Raw genomic sequence first — 16,388 nt, 5'->3', positions numbered from 1 at the left:
CAGTGAATTCTCAATCACCTCCGGCGACCCATAGCACTCATCAAGCCTGTCCCAAGCCTTATCCTTCTCACGTGTTCAGATGACTCAGCACCTAGCCACTTCAACAAGAGGTCCATCTCTTCACTATCTGTAAGGTTTAGACCTCATATGGCGTTCAGGAATGATGCTCTCCACGCCCTGTAACTCTCAGGACGATCACTGAACTGCAGAAGCCCTGACGTCATAAGTTCACGTCTCGCGAAAAACCTGACGAAGTCTGACATGCTCTGACTCTCAGAGGGATTACCCTGTTTAGCCCCTGTGCACTGTTGAAGTGGAGGATGAAGATGATTTTGGTCACACATCTCTGTGTAAGCCTTGTAATCCATGTCTCTTTTAGGACTCCACAGTTTCTGGGGTTTTCTGTCTGAAGTTTGTGAAATGTGGGCTTTGGTGTGCCCTTCTTGACTTCCAGCTAAGGAAGTACGCACCTGAGGATGATGGTCGTGAGTAGGTTTCTCATCTTGAACATGAGACTGTATAGTAGCTATGGATGTGTGCTGTACAACAGTGCCTGGTTGACAAAACTGTCAGTTGAAGCTCCTTCTAATGCAGGTGTAGACTGAGAGGTGGTGTGCTTTGCGTGCGCTGCCACATATGCTTTTGTGCATTCCGCTGGATCATGGCTTTGCAGATTGATTTTGGAGCTGAGGTCCTCACTTTCATCTATGGCAGCCTCTAATGCTTAGGCTTTAGCCACCGCTGCTGCGGCTCTTTTCTCCGATTTAAGAGCATCCAGTGACACCTCTAAACGCGTTGTCTCCACCTTTACTGATGCCTCGAAGTGTGCTTGTTCCATTTTGATTTGGCTTTCCTTTTCCACAAATGCTGCTTCTGTTTTGGCAGCTTCTGCCTCTGCACGAGCTAATGCTGCAGCTGCACGAGTGGCAGAGCCATGTGATCTCTTCGATGAAGATAAACCTGAGACTTGAGACCTTGTCCGTAATGACTGAGAGCCTGATGATTTTTTGTCTGACATCTTGGAGCAAGACTTGCCCTTTTTATTCCAGAAAGCGTTGTTTTACTGTCCTGTCCTCTTTACACGCCTTGCATGAATTGACAGGCAGATAACTCTATCCCCAATTACCACACAGACAGCGATGAATCCGATGCTCTTTAATGTGGCAACTGGCAGTAGGGTAAAACTGGCAAAGAAAAAACATACAATCAACAAAGAGTCAAAAATCTTGTTATAAGAAAGATAAAATCAGTAGTCTAAATCAGAAATAATAACTATATTAAACCTTACAAATAACTCCTAAATGTGCTAAAAGATATGCTACAGGAAGCATATTACGGCTGTAATGTATATCATGTATATTTCCTCCATTAAAGCTCGCCAGAACATGTGGCTGACATGAACACATTTTCCAGATTTCCAAACTTCACACATACCATACAAAATATATACAATTGTGACAATATACTTATATATAAACAAATGATGAACCCAAACTCTGTTATAACATACCGACGATGCTTTCAAAGCTCAAGATGTGCAGATGGAGCATGTGCTTTTCCTGGCTCTAACATGAAGTACTGCCCCTGCTGCACATTGATGATGTCATCAGCTAGAGACACACCTCATGTGCCGCAAAGTACTGCCATAAAACTCACCAGAAGATGGTGCTAAACAAAATACAAACTGCTGACAAATTAACAAACTAATAAGGCAGAACAGTACTAATGATCAAGAAAGACTATGGCCTATATGAGGGAAGAACTTCAATGCTGAGCTACTGAACTCCAGTCTTCCTAAATTCTTCCTTCATATATTGTCTTTCTTGATCATAGTATAATCTGTGCTTGCCTCCTCAGCCAGCTGGTAAAAATATGTGCATATATTGGCATCAGCAATCAGCCACAATGATTTGGAAATATCAGCATATCGGATATCGGCAAAAATCCAATGTCGTGCATCCCTAGTTAAAAGTCTTTACATTCCTAAAAATAGACTAATTTACTAATTGAAATTCAAGTGAATGGGCGCAAAACTTGCATGATTTTTATGACACAGGTGTGAGGAAGGCAGCCATGTCTCACCCTGCAGAAAATTCTCATCCTTACACTGTTGAGATTTGATATTTCGCCATGACAGAGGAAGTTGCTATAAGTTTAATGTACATGCTCCAGTCTGCACCAAACTTTACATGTTTGATAAGACTCCCGGCCTGAACACGTGTACATGACAATATTCCATTAGTGATGCAAACTGGCTGAATAGCGCCCCCTATGAAATTTCAGTAAAGCAGCCCCAACAGCGGGCAAAATAGTGGACGAAGGAAGTGATGTTTATCTCCTTGCACTGTCTGAAAACAGCCCAGGTCTGAAGACATCTACATGCCCGTCACAGAGGCCCTTCAATTGCGCCGCGGCCCGACATGCGCAAGGGCGCGAAGGCCCGTTCAACGCTGCTTGCGGCTTTAATTAGGGCCCAATCGCTGACCAGCGCGAAGCCCTCTTGTTTCCAAAGAAATTATTAGGGCCCGAGCGCTGACCAGCACGAAATGAAATTCACAAGGCATATGTATCATGTCAAGATGCACAAAAAAGCCTCTTGGAGCTATATTGTAAGTCCTACAGGAAGTCGGCCATCTTGAAAAAAGTGGTCATTTTCGCGTTTTTTTGGCCATTTCTCATACCATGTATTTTAACGAACTCCTCCTACAGAATTCATCGTAACAACTTCAAAATCAATGTGTGTCATCTACACTAGTGTGTGATCAAAAGTTATCAAAAGATTTAGTTATCATTGAAGCGTGTGGCCGTGGCAATGTCGAAACAGTGAGTTTTCGACATTGCCGAGGGGGTGTGGTCGGGCGGCGAATTTCGATCCTTCGCCGTGAAAATTCAAACGGCCATAACTCCGGCATGCACGATCCTAAGAGACCCAAACCTTTTGTGCTTGGAAAGAGTCCCGTCCTGAACACATCCATGTGTCAATATTGGATCTAAGTCATAGCGCCACCTGCTGGCAACAGGAAGTTACATGTTTTACACTTTGACGCTCTGTGGGTGGCACGGTGATGGGATCCACCTCAAATTTACTCAGAATAGCCTAAAGACCTTGGAGATCGTATATTATGAAGTTGGTGACTTTTTGTGGAAAGGTGTTGCCATGACGACGCGGCGAATTTCGATGTCTCGCCATGAAATTTCAAAGCCTTATAACTTGACTCCACATGGTCTGATCTTTTCCAAATTTCATATGCTTGTTAAGAGTCCCGGTCTGAACACATTGTCAGGCCCATATTTAGTGACAGTCATAGCGCCACCTACTGGCAACAGGAAGTATCATGCGTCGTTCTTTGTTGTATTACTCCTAGGAAATTTGGCCGATGCATCTGAAATTGACTCAGCTAAGATGTAAGACCTTGGTGATGCTACATTTAGCAGGTCATGACCCATGACCAAACGCCGTTGCCATGGCGACACATCCTTCGCCATGAAATACGATGCTGTATTTTAGGGACAAGGCATGGGTTGACAGTCACAAAACTTGGCACACATGTCTGGAGCGACACCAGCTAAAATCCTGGATAGGTCATTTGCATAGACGTGACAATATGGCTCAACAGCGCCCCCTTGAAAATTTCAAAATTGTAGCCCCGCCTTCCAGATTAACCTAGGAAAAAGAAATTCGGGAGGCTTATGTATCATGTCAAGACGCACAAAAAAGCCTCTTGGAGCCATATTGTAAGTCCTACAGGAAGTCGGCCATCTTGATAAAAGTGGTCATTTTTCACGTTTTTTTGGCCATTTCGCATACCTTGTATTTTAACGAACTCCTCCTACAGAATTCATCATAACGACTTCAAAATCAGTGTGTGTCATCTACACTAGTGTGTGATCAAACTGACTGAAGCACTTCGACTGCGCCCGACACGACGCACGCAAGGGCATGAGGGCCAAATCATCACTGCTTGCAGCTTTAATTATTAATTATTATTAATATTTCTTATTAATTTATTCATTAAATTATTCATTCATTTATATTTTTTGTGACTATTACAGTGTCTAGAACATTTTAGTTATAACTTAGTTTTTGTGGAATACATTCATCAAATTTGATTTTGAGCTTGTTATGTTTATGTTGCAATTCTACATCTGTAGGTGAGGTTGGTAGTCAAAATAGCATGTGCACCTTACACATTACATGTGGACATTGCGCTTCTCACATGTTCACTTATGGAAAAAAATACTAATAGAAATATAATGTCTTTGATGATTCACTGTTGCGAAGTTCTAAATTTGTTTTCTCTGTTAAAATTTTGAGTTCAGATTAGAGTTGAATAACTGATTAAATTGTCTCTGGTTGCAGTATTTGAAACTCTATCTGTAGCAGTATTTGAAACTGTGTCTGTATCTTACCAATTGAAAAATACATTTAATTGATCCAGGGCTTTTTACTTGGCTTTGTTTGTTTGCCCAAATAGCTGTCTATTGCATTAGTTAGAAACAGGTTCTGAATGTTCTGGAATGTTTTGGGGGATGGTTGTTGCACTGTTCAGGGACAGGTGAGAATGGTTCTGAATGTAGGGATGTAAATGTTCTGGGGGGATGCACCAACTTATATGTGTTTTTAATACATATATATTTATTATTATTTGTTTTTACTTTTTCCATTTATGAATGCAACCAGCAAAGAGAGATCTTCTATACAACGTGCAGGATGTGATTGTTGCCATCCAAAATGGAGATAGTGATTCTGAAATGGAATCAGACAATACTTATGTGAGTGATGAAGAGGCAGATGTAGTATTGATGTATCAATACTACAGACGACTCCCATGCTAATTTTAGTCCCCCCCAAATTGAAAATCTTGTTGATAGTGCTGCAGGCTCATTGCAGTCAGCCCCTTAAAAAGGAAAATAATAAAACATAAGAAGTTAGCTCCATGGTTTAGCTCCCAAACCCGCAAACTAAAGCAAACATTGCAAAAATTGGAAAGGATTTGGTGAAAACTAGAGGAATCTTGCTTAGCCTGGCAAGATAGTCTTGAAACATATAGACCCTCTGTAATGCCAGAGCTGCCTATTACTCATCATTAATAGAGGAAAATAAAAACAGCCATAGGTTTCTTTTCAGTACTTTGGCCAAGCTGACAAAGAGTCATAACTCTATTGATCTATAGCATAGCATCTATAGCTCCCAACTAGGGCCAACATTGCAATATTACAACATTTCCCTAAAAACTTACTAAAACATAAAAAATTTAATTTAAAGAAAACCCTTTAAATTCAGCATCAGAGGCCTCCGACAACAACATCAGAAAGGTGAATTTTTTTTTTGCTCATTTATTTCTATATTTGGGCTTTACAGGGCTAATGACCTTTTCAAAAATATTTGCATGGCTGTTTGGGAAAGTAGGCTTTAAGCCACAATTTGGGCATTTTATTAATCAAAGTAATGCCTAAAACAGTTTCCCTTAAATCATTGCCAGGTCCCATTTTACCCTTTATGTGATAATAATGTAAATCAGACAGACTTAGACATATTTCAGTTGCACTGTAAAGCTGTTTACTTTCAGTCTTTTAGAAAGTCCTGCCAACACTACCTGTACACGTGTCAAGGTTTAACGTACATGTCATAGGCTCAGCAGATAACTGATCAAACCTGGCCTCCCAATCTGCACCCTGACCTTCTCCAGTTTCCTGTGTGTCTAATCACACACTGGGAGATTCCTCCACGACAGAACTCATCTCCAGCTGCCTTTATCTTTGAGTCACTGGGCGAGTGCATTTTCAGTCACAGCTTACTGAAGGTTACATTCATTCAGCGGGGAAGTTAGTGGGGAAGGTCGTCGTACAAAACATGCTGGGGGGAGAAATCAGTGTGTAACACAAGATTCTTACAGTCAGACGAGCAGCCTCAGGCCAATGGTAGCTCTACTATACTAACACTCCTCATTCCAAACTGACACACAATGATACTCTGGCAAAATGCATGTCAGCCTCTGTAAACTCATATCAAAGGCAGAGCTGAACTCAAGGCATTAATATATTCTACAGTTCTGATGGAGTTATATTGTAATGGGCATAGCTATGAAACACTGTTTTCTGAGTTTGTATAAAGTAAAGTAAAATTGAATGGAAAGAAAGAGTACTGGTTCAAATAAAACATTTAAATGAATGAAAAGATACGTTAATTTTGGAAAATTAAGAGGAATGATTCTAATTGACCAACAAAAAGCATGTGAGACTATTGACCACAGTGATTGTAAGAAGCTGACAGCAATGGGTTTGTGCTCATCAGCACTGAACAGTGGTGGAAAGTAACTAAGAAAGTTTACTTAAGTACCGTACTTGAAGGAGCAGTGTGTAGGATTTAGTGGCGTCTAGTGGTGAGGTTGCAGATTGCAACCAATACCCCTTCCCCTCACCCGCACCTTCCAAGCATGTAGGAGAACCTACGGTCGCTGTGAAATATTCCATTTCTGTCAATAGATTTGCCTAAATCTTACACACCGGTCCTTTAAGTACAGTATTTGTACTTTATTTGAGGATTTCCATTTTGTGCCACTTTATACTTATATTCACTACAATTCAGGGGGAAGTATGATACTTTTTACGGCACTACACTTAATTGACAGGCACAGTTAATTACTTTTCAGATTTTACATAAAAAAATATAAATGAGCTCATAAAAGCTGTTAAATATTAAACCAGTGGTTCCCAACATTTTTGGCTTGTGACTCCTTAAAAAAAGCCATCTAATTGGAGCCTTTTGTCATGTCATGTCTACTGCAGTGTTCAGACCAACATTAAAAAATGCAGCCCTCTCATTCATTTGAATGAGGGCAGTGCATCGATGCAGTAGGGGATTTGATGTCATCTACCAAGATGCTGCGCCGGCCAGTCAAATATATGCAACCACACATTCTTGCCAGATTACTTTGTAATGTGAACACTGTTTTTGCTGTTTACATTGCAATAACAATAAAACAGTTGCTACCATAATAACTTGCGAGTTGAATCACAGAATCACACTCTTCAGGGGCAAAGGAACATGTCACCCAGTGCAGTGGTGTGGTTCATTGATGTGTTTTTAATTGTTTTTGGACAACAACAGCACTCTATGACACAGAAGAATAAGATATACCAGGTTTTGGATACACAATACTTTTTAGTAGATCAGTTCATTGTTGTTTTGGGTCCAAATATGAGATTTGTTGACAATAAGAAAAAAATATAGAAAATCACCAGCATTATCCTTGAAAGACCTCATGCCCACCAGAGCAGGGCTAATGCTGCTGACCTGTGCTTGCTGACATGGGTACCTGTGTCTTCAGGTTTTGTGGTGTTAGAAATGGAATAAGTTACCTTTGCACTTTAAAATAAAGAGTAACCATCACAATTTTAAAAAAAGTCAAATATATAGCTGATGGGAAACTTTTGTAAGATGATCATCCGAGTTATAGTTTGTATGTAAAAAAAAAAAAAAATTTGGCTTTTTGACTGTGATTTTATTGATGATAATGTTGGTAATTGTTATGGAAATGTTTAATATGTAGCATTTTTTTATAATATTAAATAAACTAAACAACTGCGAACTATTGCACTTATTTCTGATCATGGCATGGGCTTTGAGGGTGGGCAGACTGTTTACACACCATGACTGGTTTGACCTGGGAAAGTCAGCTAGGCAGATAAGCTAATGTTTTCATTTTCTGTAATACATAAAATTAAAGTAGCCAAGCAACCACTTGTTACATCTGCAGTACAAGTGACTCAGCTGCTTTCAAGGCAACAAATATGCATACATATATGCATACATACATACTACATGCATACATTTCAATTTCTGGAAAGAAGAATGAATAAAATGAAAATGAAACTGTTTCTTCTTCCTCTCGTGTTATCTAGCATTGCAGACACTTTTGGTTTATTTGCCCAGCCATGTTTGCCTCACTGTGTCTACTGACCGAGTTGTTGTCAATGACAGACAGTGCTGACCAAAAAAGCAGTTTTATACTTGATTGCATTTGTTGTTATTTTGAATTTACAAGGGAGAAATCTGTCCAGGATCCGTAGTTACTGTCACATTATCTGTATCTCTGCTATATATAGCAGGCATGAGGTGGTGGAAACATGCCAGGTATATTCAAATGGAAAAAGGATAAGGTTTTGACCATTACTGAAGTTCCCACTACACAACAGTGTGTGCGGAAAAAAGGTTACTTTGGCTTCATCTGCATCTGATGATGCTAGCAGATGTAACATATGCCTTTTGCATGTTATATTAAATACATCAGCTGAGCTTTAAATGGTCACTATGTCTAATAGTAAAGTCTTGTAATATAGAATATAATTTTGTCAGTAATTTTACCTTTATTTAATAGTTGTAAGGTGCACATATTTGTGTTATTTTCATATTTTATGCTGTTATCTATTTATATATATTTCATATTTAATACTTGCCTACACAGTATCCAAGGTAATGATGAAGCTATAAAGCGCATCACCGGGGGAACAAGTCAGACCGGGCTTGTATCCCCCAGGTGAGTGTGTGACTGTTAAATGGAAACCTGTAAATATTAATGTATAGCTGATCTGAGAGAGAATTAATTACTAATTATTACTATATTGACTATATTGACTATATTGACTATTGATTATCTATGTGTACTGATTCATCTGTATTAATAGTGTCTTTTATGTAATTTGTAATATAGTAAGTCTTTGATCCTGGTCAAGGTTAGACCGTCGGCCATGTAATTTGTTATTTAACAGTTATTAAGCTTTGTCACAGAAATCATATATTTGTATTGTTAAGTTTCCTTTGATTATGATTTTATTTATATTAAATTGTTTTACTGAGACCGGGCTTGTATCCCCCAGATTCCGAGGTGCATGTAAGCAATAAACAGTCATCACTGAATCGACATCGGACCTGTCTGGGTGTCTTCGTTGGAGTCAACTTACGTTACTAACTGTCAGCTGTTAGTCCACCATCATCATCATAACACAACGCAGAGACTGTAGGCTGTCACTATCATCAGCAATATAAAAGAAACTTAAGGGGGGCATTATAAACTGTGAGGTTAATATAGTCCCCCGTTACACAGACTATACAGTCTCTACCACTACAATGTGTTTAAAATTCCAGTCTGCATTTCACAGTGTGTATCCTACAACCGTTTTTATATCAGACTACAACTCGGTTATCTGTCTCATCTTGGTGACTGGTAGTGAGAGTGCTCTGGTATAAACCTGTGGATTACTGGCTGAGTGGCTCATAGCTTGGTGAGGCGTTGAGCCGACACTGATTGTTAATCCTCATAGACTGTTACACTTCACTGATTACTATCTCAGCCTCTTCCTCTTCCTTTTGTCCTGCCATGCCCTTTGTCTCTCTCCACTCTACTGGGATCTAATCAGGAGGAAAAGGCAGGCAGTTTTGTCTAAATTCTGATCTGCAGAGGTAGAGGAGACACAAAGTAGGATCGGACAAGAGTGGGGAGGTATTAAGAGGCTGGATGAGATACTGCTCAGGGCTGTGTGCAGTCCTGATCCAGGCCAAGTCACTGGCTTGGCTCTATAGTAATTAACATGTTTCCTAATGGTGCACAGGTTATGTGAGCCCCTGAGGAGACATGTGAGATGTTATTTTTTATGGCGCTCAGACAGTGTGCAAAAATTATTAATTTGTAAGCACAAATTATTAATTCATATGCACAAATGATTAATTCATGCTCTCTAATTTATGATTGAATGAATAACTGAATTATAAGCAATTATATGTGCCACAATACCAAAACACTCGGGGTGCTCCTCCCTACCTGACTGGAAGGACACAACAGCTTTTAATTTCACTTCCTGCTGTTACATCAACTTGAAAGTAATTTGTGAACACAAATTAATTCATTTGTGATGGCTTGAATTAAGTAATTTGGGAGAACAAATAACTAATTTGTGCTCTCAAATTACTGTAAAATTAGTATAACAGCATTATAAAAAATTAGAATTCCTAATAAAAAAGTGTCACTCACCTACAGGCAGACTTTTGCCATGGATCTTATCAGTCCAGCCAGCGTAGTAACGAAGGGTTTTGATGCTACCATCCAGGTCAATGAAGACGGACTGCAGGAAGGGCTTCCCTGTGTCCAGAGTCTCCAGAGTCTAAAGGAACAGCAAAACTAGCACAGTTCAAAACACTTTTCTTGACTTTTTTACAATTTAAGTTGAAATCTGGGCAAAATACTGAGTACTCTAAGGGATTGTTACAGGAACTGTAAATGATGCTGAGGTGTTCAGGCCCCCTGAAAGAAGCCCAATTATAGCTTTGACTGAAAGGGTAATTATAGTTTATTACAACTTGTATCTTATCTCATGTTATCACAACTGATAGAAATGTTAAACATTCTATTAAACTAGAGTAATCCTTAAATAAATATCTATATCTCCATCCTGGAGAGTGACGTCAACAGGCTGTTCAAGAGACAGAGCCCCCACGAAGCAGCCAGACCAGACTCTGTCTCTCCCTCCACCCTGAAGCACTGTGCCAATCAGCTGTCTCTGGTGTTCACAGAAATTTTTAACACCTCACTCGAGATATGCCACGTACCAGCCTGTTTTAAGACCATCATCCCTGTCCCCTGTGACCATCTGGTAACTTGGTGCAGACAACAGAAATTGGAGCTCAACACTCTAAAGACAGTGGAGATGGTTGTGGATTTCAGAGGGAGTGCAGCCCCACCTGCCCCCATCACCCTGTGTGACTCCCTAGTTGACACTGTGGAGTCCTTCCTCTCCCTGGGAACCATCATCAGCCGGGACCTCAAGTGAGAGCAGAACATTAGAAACCTCACCAAGAATGCTCAGGATGTACTTCCTGCAGCAGCTGAATAAGTTCAACCAGTCAAAGTCAATAATTGTGCGCTTCTACACCGCCATCATTGAGTCCATCCTCACCTCCTACATCACCATCTGGTACACTGCTAGTGTCTGGTACACTAGTGTCAAGGACAAAAGTGGACTGCAGCATATCATCCCTCGTGTCATCCCTCCAAGACCTACATGCCTCCAGGACAGCAGGAAAGGATCATGGCCGACCCCTCCCACCCCAGACATAACACTCCCCTCTGGCAAGATGCTGACGTTTATCAAGACCAAAACCTCATGCCACAAGAACAGTTTCTTTCTGTCTGCAGCCAATCTCATCAACAAGGCCTGTGACCCCCACTGACATGGACTTTATGCCCCCCATGGACATTGCATGTTATTTTAACGTAATGCACCACAATCTCTCATTTGCACATCATCTTTGATCCTACATGGTGCGTTACATTAACGCAACTTGTATTAGTGTTATTATAAATAATGAATATTCCCTATACTGTTTATTCCTGGTCAATACTCTGTACATTCAGCCTATTCTCTTCTATTTAATATTTAAAATTCAATCAGTAGCTGCTCCTCTCACCAGAACATATTCTATATTTTATATCTTACATTTTTCTTCTGTTGTAAATTCTTCTGATTCTGATTCTGTAATCCCTGGTACCTTCCAGGCCTCTTCTTGCAGAGTGTGGGTTGCCATCAATTTACAAGCTGTTGTATTTCTCTGTTATACAATATTAAAGGGATTTAATATTATGTTATACTTGGTTGGTTCTAGATATAATAATAACTACAATAATGGTGAATTAATCTAGGGCCTTACAAGGGAGTGAGTTGTATGAGGTAGAAATAGCTGGCGAGGTCACTTCTGTGTGGAGCCAAGGGTGGTGCAGTGGGATGTCAGCCACAATGGTCCTTTGCAATGTACATTATCTTAATAAATACAATACGCTAAATAATGCAATACACCAGGCATGTAAAACTGAGTTTACAATTGACTATATTAAGCCATAATAATGATAATTTATGAATGTGTCAAACATGATTGACACTGTATTGCGTACCCTTCTCCTCTCCAACATCTATTCCATATTTACTTGAGTTACTTTTATTATAAAACAGAAAATAAAAAAGAAGTGAAGGTCTGCAGCTCTTGCAGACACTGACACCACTGTACCACCTCACTGTACCTTTAAATGGTCTGAATCTGGTCCTTATTTCCTCAAACATAGCTGAGAGTTTAGTGTAATTAGCCATACCCTGCACACTACCTTACCAGAGCATGTTTGCAATTAGCAGTCACATGCAATCTTGCATTATTACTTCACTCACATCTGTAAGGATTCGTTTACAGATCTAAGTCTTAATGCAAGCTGGCAGCTAAACAGAGTGAAAAGGCACAGCAATGGGGATTTCATTCCAAACAATATCTGACAGAGAGGGAACATAACATCCAGCAATCATTACAAAGAGAAAGAGAGAGAGATTAGGGTGGTGTCACAGTGTCATGATGTCATGAAATAATATAGGCCAATCTCCGATATAAATAAGTCAATATCATGACAGCACATGGGCATTTTTCTGCTGCAGGAAAATCCCAAAGTTTACTGCTCATGAAAGCAGCTTTTATGACTGAGATATCTTGTTATGAATAATATCTAAATAACAACCAACACTACAAAAAGAAACTGCAGTCAGTTGAAACATAGCATAAGTTACTCGTGTATTGCGGGGACTGGTCACAAAGAGAATATCTTAATGCCCAGTGTTTGTCAAGAACAGACACAGGAAGTACTAATGTTCTTGTACTTTACTTGGAAATTTCCATTTTCTGACACTTTATATTTCTATTCCACCACATATATCTGAAAGCTATAGTTACTCTGAAGGTCAAGATTGAAAGAAAATCAATGATAACCATATGAAATATGATGCATTGTTATACAGTAAAATAACGTAAAGTAAACGACCCTACAGTAAAATGTTTACAACCAGCTCCACTTAGAGCAGATACAACATTAAAAGGCCGATTATAAATGTATGTATCACTAATAATAATCAAATATAATAAAATAACATACTTAATCTCTGACAGGGGCTATCCAGGGGTATTATGCAGGCGTATTACTCATTGTGCAGTCCCTGCATAATGAATACTTTGACTTTTGTACATTTGCTTGTACTTTTACTTAAAGTCCTCCTCCACTCAAAAATGTGTTTTACTTATTGTTCCATCACTGTGATGTTGTTCTCTTCACTGTGCAGAATGATGTGTGTGCAGAGTTTGTGTTCACGTTCTTCTGCTGGAAAGTTTCTCTGAGCTCACCTTAAATCTGAGTTTAAGTACCTGCAAGCATGATTTTTGACATCACAGCTAGTTTGGAGCCAATTGTAATCCAGTATGTAACTTTCACAAGTGTGATGAGAAACTTGAAGCCTTCAGTACACACACTGACAATGGACTTTTCAGTGAAGTAGGAGATATCTTGTGTGAACTTCTTTTGTGAAAAAACATATCAGACACAAACCATTTTTCAAAGCAGAATATTGTTATTTGTCTTAAAACATGTCTGGGAGGGGTCTTGCAAGATTTTTTACTCGTAATGACGTGATATTGAATAATTATCATTTTTCTGCTTCTGGAAATCAGTGAACAGGGCAATTTTCTCTGTAGTCAGTCTGGTATTTTGGTGACCTATCTTACTTTGTCAGGAAGTTAAGTTTTGGAATTTCTTCATTAAGATACTCTAACCCCTCATTTGAAGTAAAACTAATGAGTCCATAGCCCTCATATATATCATACCCCATAATTAATAATATTTCTGATTGTCTAATTTGTCTTCTAGATAATTCCACTGAGCCACAGGATGATAGCAGCAGCAGCAGCAGCAGCACTTCCTTTCAAATCACCATTTAAAATCCTCCTGTAATTCTTGAACTGTACCATCACAATGTCTATTTTCAAGGAAAAAATAAGGACTACTTTAAATTTTATTTAAATAAAATTGATGCACTGTATTCGGAATTGAATGGTATTGTTATATCTGTACAATTCAGAAAAGTGTCCTAAATCAAGTTATTCCACGTAGGCCTATTTATGCAGCAGTTGTCTGCAGATAACAGCATTCCACTACATTTTAAATGGAGTTGGGAATTCTACAAGAGAATCATTAATTAGAGCTATGCCCTAGTGTGGGTAACGAATAGAAAATAAGGGGAATGAGCCCACCGCCAGCAGGAGCCGATCCCTCTCCATCAAGTCAGCCAGCTTGTGCAACATTTTGCCCCGGCTGGACGCATCCATTCTCTGCCACGGAGAGCCTCTCTGCTTGGCTGCCTTGGCTGCCTCCACCGCCTTGTCCACATCTTCCTGCACAAACAAAAATTAGAATAAAGCAGGACATACCAGGACACAGGGCAAGGTCTCGTGTATGACAAAAGGTTTTAAAAATTCTACCAGCTGTTTTTCTTTATTATATTAACAGAAGGGGTAAGAGGAGTAATATTAATAGTAGCCTACATTTATTTTGAAATATTTCGGTTCCCATGTTACCTTTATTTATTTACATGGGCAGTAGAAAGCAGTGTGAACTCTATTGTCAAAGATATTTTGTGGAGCTAAAACAACACTTTGTGGATAATATATAGACTTGGCATATAGATTTGGCAAAAAGACTGTGTCTATTTGATTAAGTTCTTATGCCTGCTGTATTAGATTAGACATTTCTTTTTTCTCATATAGACACAAACACCTGAAATCAACAGATATTTGAATGAAATTTGGCAATTGTTTGGATTGGATTGAATGGATTTAGAGTCAAAGCAAATGGGGGGCAAAATAATTTAAAGTCTTGATTATCCAGTGGTACAGTATGAAGGCCTACATTTAAGTATGTCATATAAATAATATTGTATAACAAAATACAGCATGCACAGCTGCAATTGATGTCTTCTTACTTTGTCTGCTTCGTCCACATCACAGATTTTGACACCTGTTGCTGGGTTGAAAGTTGGAAATTTCCTTCCTCTGCTGGATGTGTGCCATTCATTGTTTATAAAAATCTGTGGAAAGTGGAAAGTGTTTGCAGACATGTATTATAATCTCTTATATGTTTGACAGCAGACACCTATAGCTTTGGTTTTGCCTCAATTGACACCTGATTTACACTATCACCAAAGTTAAAAAGCTCAATGAGAGTGAAATGCTTTGACTGTCATGGTGAATAAAAACCCTACCCGCAACAGTTGAATTTGGTATCTATGTAGTGCACCCTTACCTTGGTGTGCCTGATCTCCTGGACTTTGATAGGCTGGGGAAAAGGCATAGCTGGGATCCCATCGGCCACTCCATTCTCTGTTCCATTTTGTGCCATTCTAGGTCAGCAGTACAGTCCACAGCCAGTCTGTCAGCTCCGTCTACTAAACAGTGTCAGCCCATCTACTGGCTTTTTATAAGAATGTGGAGTTCCTCCCTCCTCACACAGCAGTTGAGGAAAGCCCAACTCCGCCCCTATCAAAATAACAAGGGTCCTTATCTGAGGGGAATCTTGTTCTTGTAGCAGCTTGGAAACATCCTGAAACATGTATTGTATTTACTAATACTATGTGAGTAGTGTGGAAGAGTGGCCATGAGGCACAGCTGGGTTTACCTGCTGTTACATTTTTCCTATATAGTAAGCAAAGTTGTGATCCAGCAACTGCTCACCATTACTTCTGTCATTACAATGATGATTAAATGCATTTTAATTTTTTTTCATTAAGACTGGTGGGTTGACAGAGTGAGCATGCATTCATGAGCTGCTGTGTGGGTATGCATATGTGTGTGAGATATCACAGATAGCAAAGGGAGAGTCAAGAGTATAATTTCACACCTGAGTTATTTGGCTGTGTCTTTCAGTCCAGGCAATGAAAGTAATGAGAGTGAATTCATTCTCCTGCAAAATATTTACATTGCAACACAAGAGCTTTGATCTGCTCCTGTTGGCCTATTTGGACTGACTGCAGACTGTTCATCAACGGTGCAAAGGTGTTATGAGTTGTGATGTTCTTTGCAAAGTTAGTTTTTGCACCTAGGCCTGGTGAAGTTGAATGAAATTGAACACATGCAAACAAATGCTTTTGTTCTTGGGGACAAAGCTGTTTGCTTGTTCCAGACTTGCACTCATACACAGTCTGCTATTGTTTCCCCTTCATTGCTTCTTGTCATTCTTCATGTCAAAGTTTAATTAGGACAACAAGGTTTTGCAGGCTCATTTCTCACTTCAGCAACTTTCTAACACTTCATAATGAGGGAGAGACCCAGAGTGAGAGAGTGGATAATAAGAACAGGGAAGGAAAGGCCTTGGCAGGGTAAGTCAGTCAGGGGAAACAATATGAAATGCAAAGCATGAGCTCAAACCCATGCAAATAAGCAGGAACCTGCACTGGTGGAGGGGATGAGTTGATTTCTCAGACAGTTTGAGGGATTAACAGTGAGTGAATCAGCACAGTAACCATTAATATTCTTT

At 39.5% G+C, this 16,388-nt stretch overlaps 1 protein-coding gene across 1 annotated transcript in view; it reads right to left on the bottom strand.

Annotated features, from left to right (window-relative positions):
• Nucleotides 1–15,492, bottom strand: part of aldh1a3 (aldehyde dehydrogenase 1 family, member A3) — a 183,120-nt gene extending 167,628 nt beyond the window's left edge. The window contains exons 1-4 of the mRNA XM_044342728.1: nucleotides 15,159–15,492; nucleotides 14,839–14,943; nucleotides 14,111–14,251; nucleotides 10,032–10,161 (exon numbers count right to left, since the gene is read on the bottom strand). Of these exons, the coding sequence (XP_044198663.1) occupies nucleotides 10,032–10,161; nucleotides 14,111–14,251; nucleotides 14,839–14,943; nucleotides 15,159–15,254 (472 nt within the window). The 5' untranslated portion in view covers nucleotides 15,255–15,492. The remainder of the gene's footprint in view (nucleotides 1–10,031; nucleotides 10,162–14,110; nucleotides 14,252–14,838; nucleotides 14,944–15,158) is intronic.
• Between the last annotated feature and the right edge of the window lie 896 nt (nucleotides 15,493–16,388).

This window comes from Thunnus albacares, chromosome 1 (genome assembly GCF_914725855.1).
Source record: "Thunnus albacares chromosome 1, fThuAlb1.1, whole genome shotgun sequence".
Taxonomy (NCBI): domain Eukaryota; kingdom Metazoa; phylum Chordata; class Actinopteri; order Scombriformes; family Scombridae; genus Thunnus; species Thunnus albacares.
Note: the sequence above shows the minus strand (reverse complement) of the source record. Positions and strands in the feature narration are given on the sequence as shown.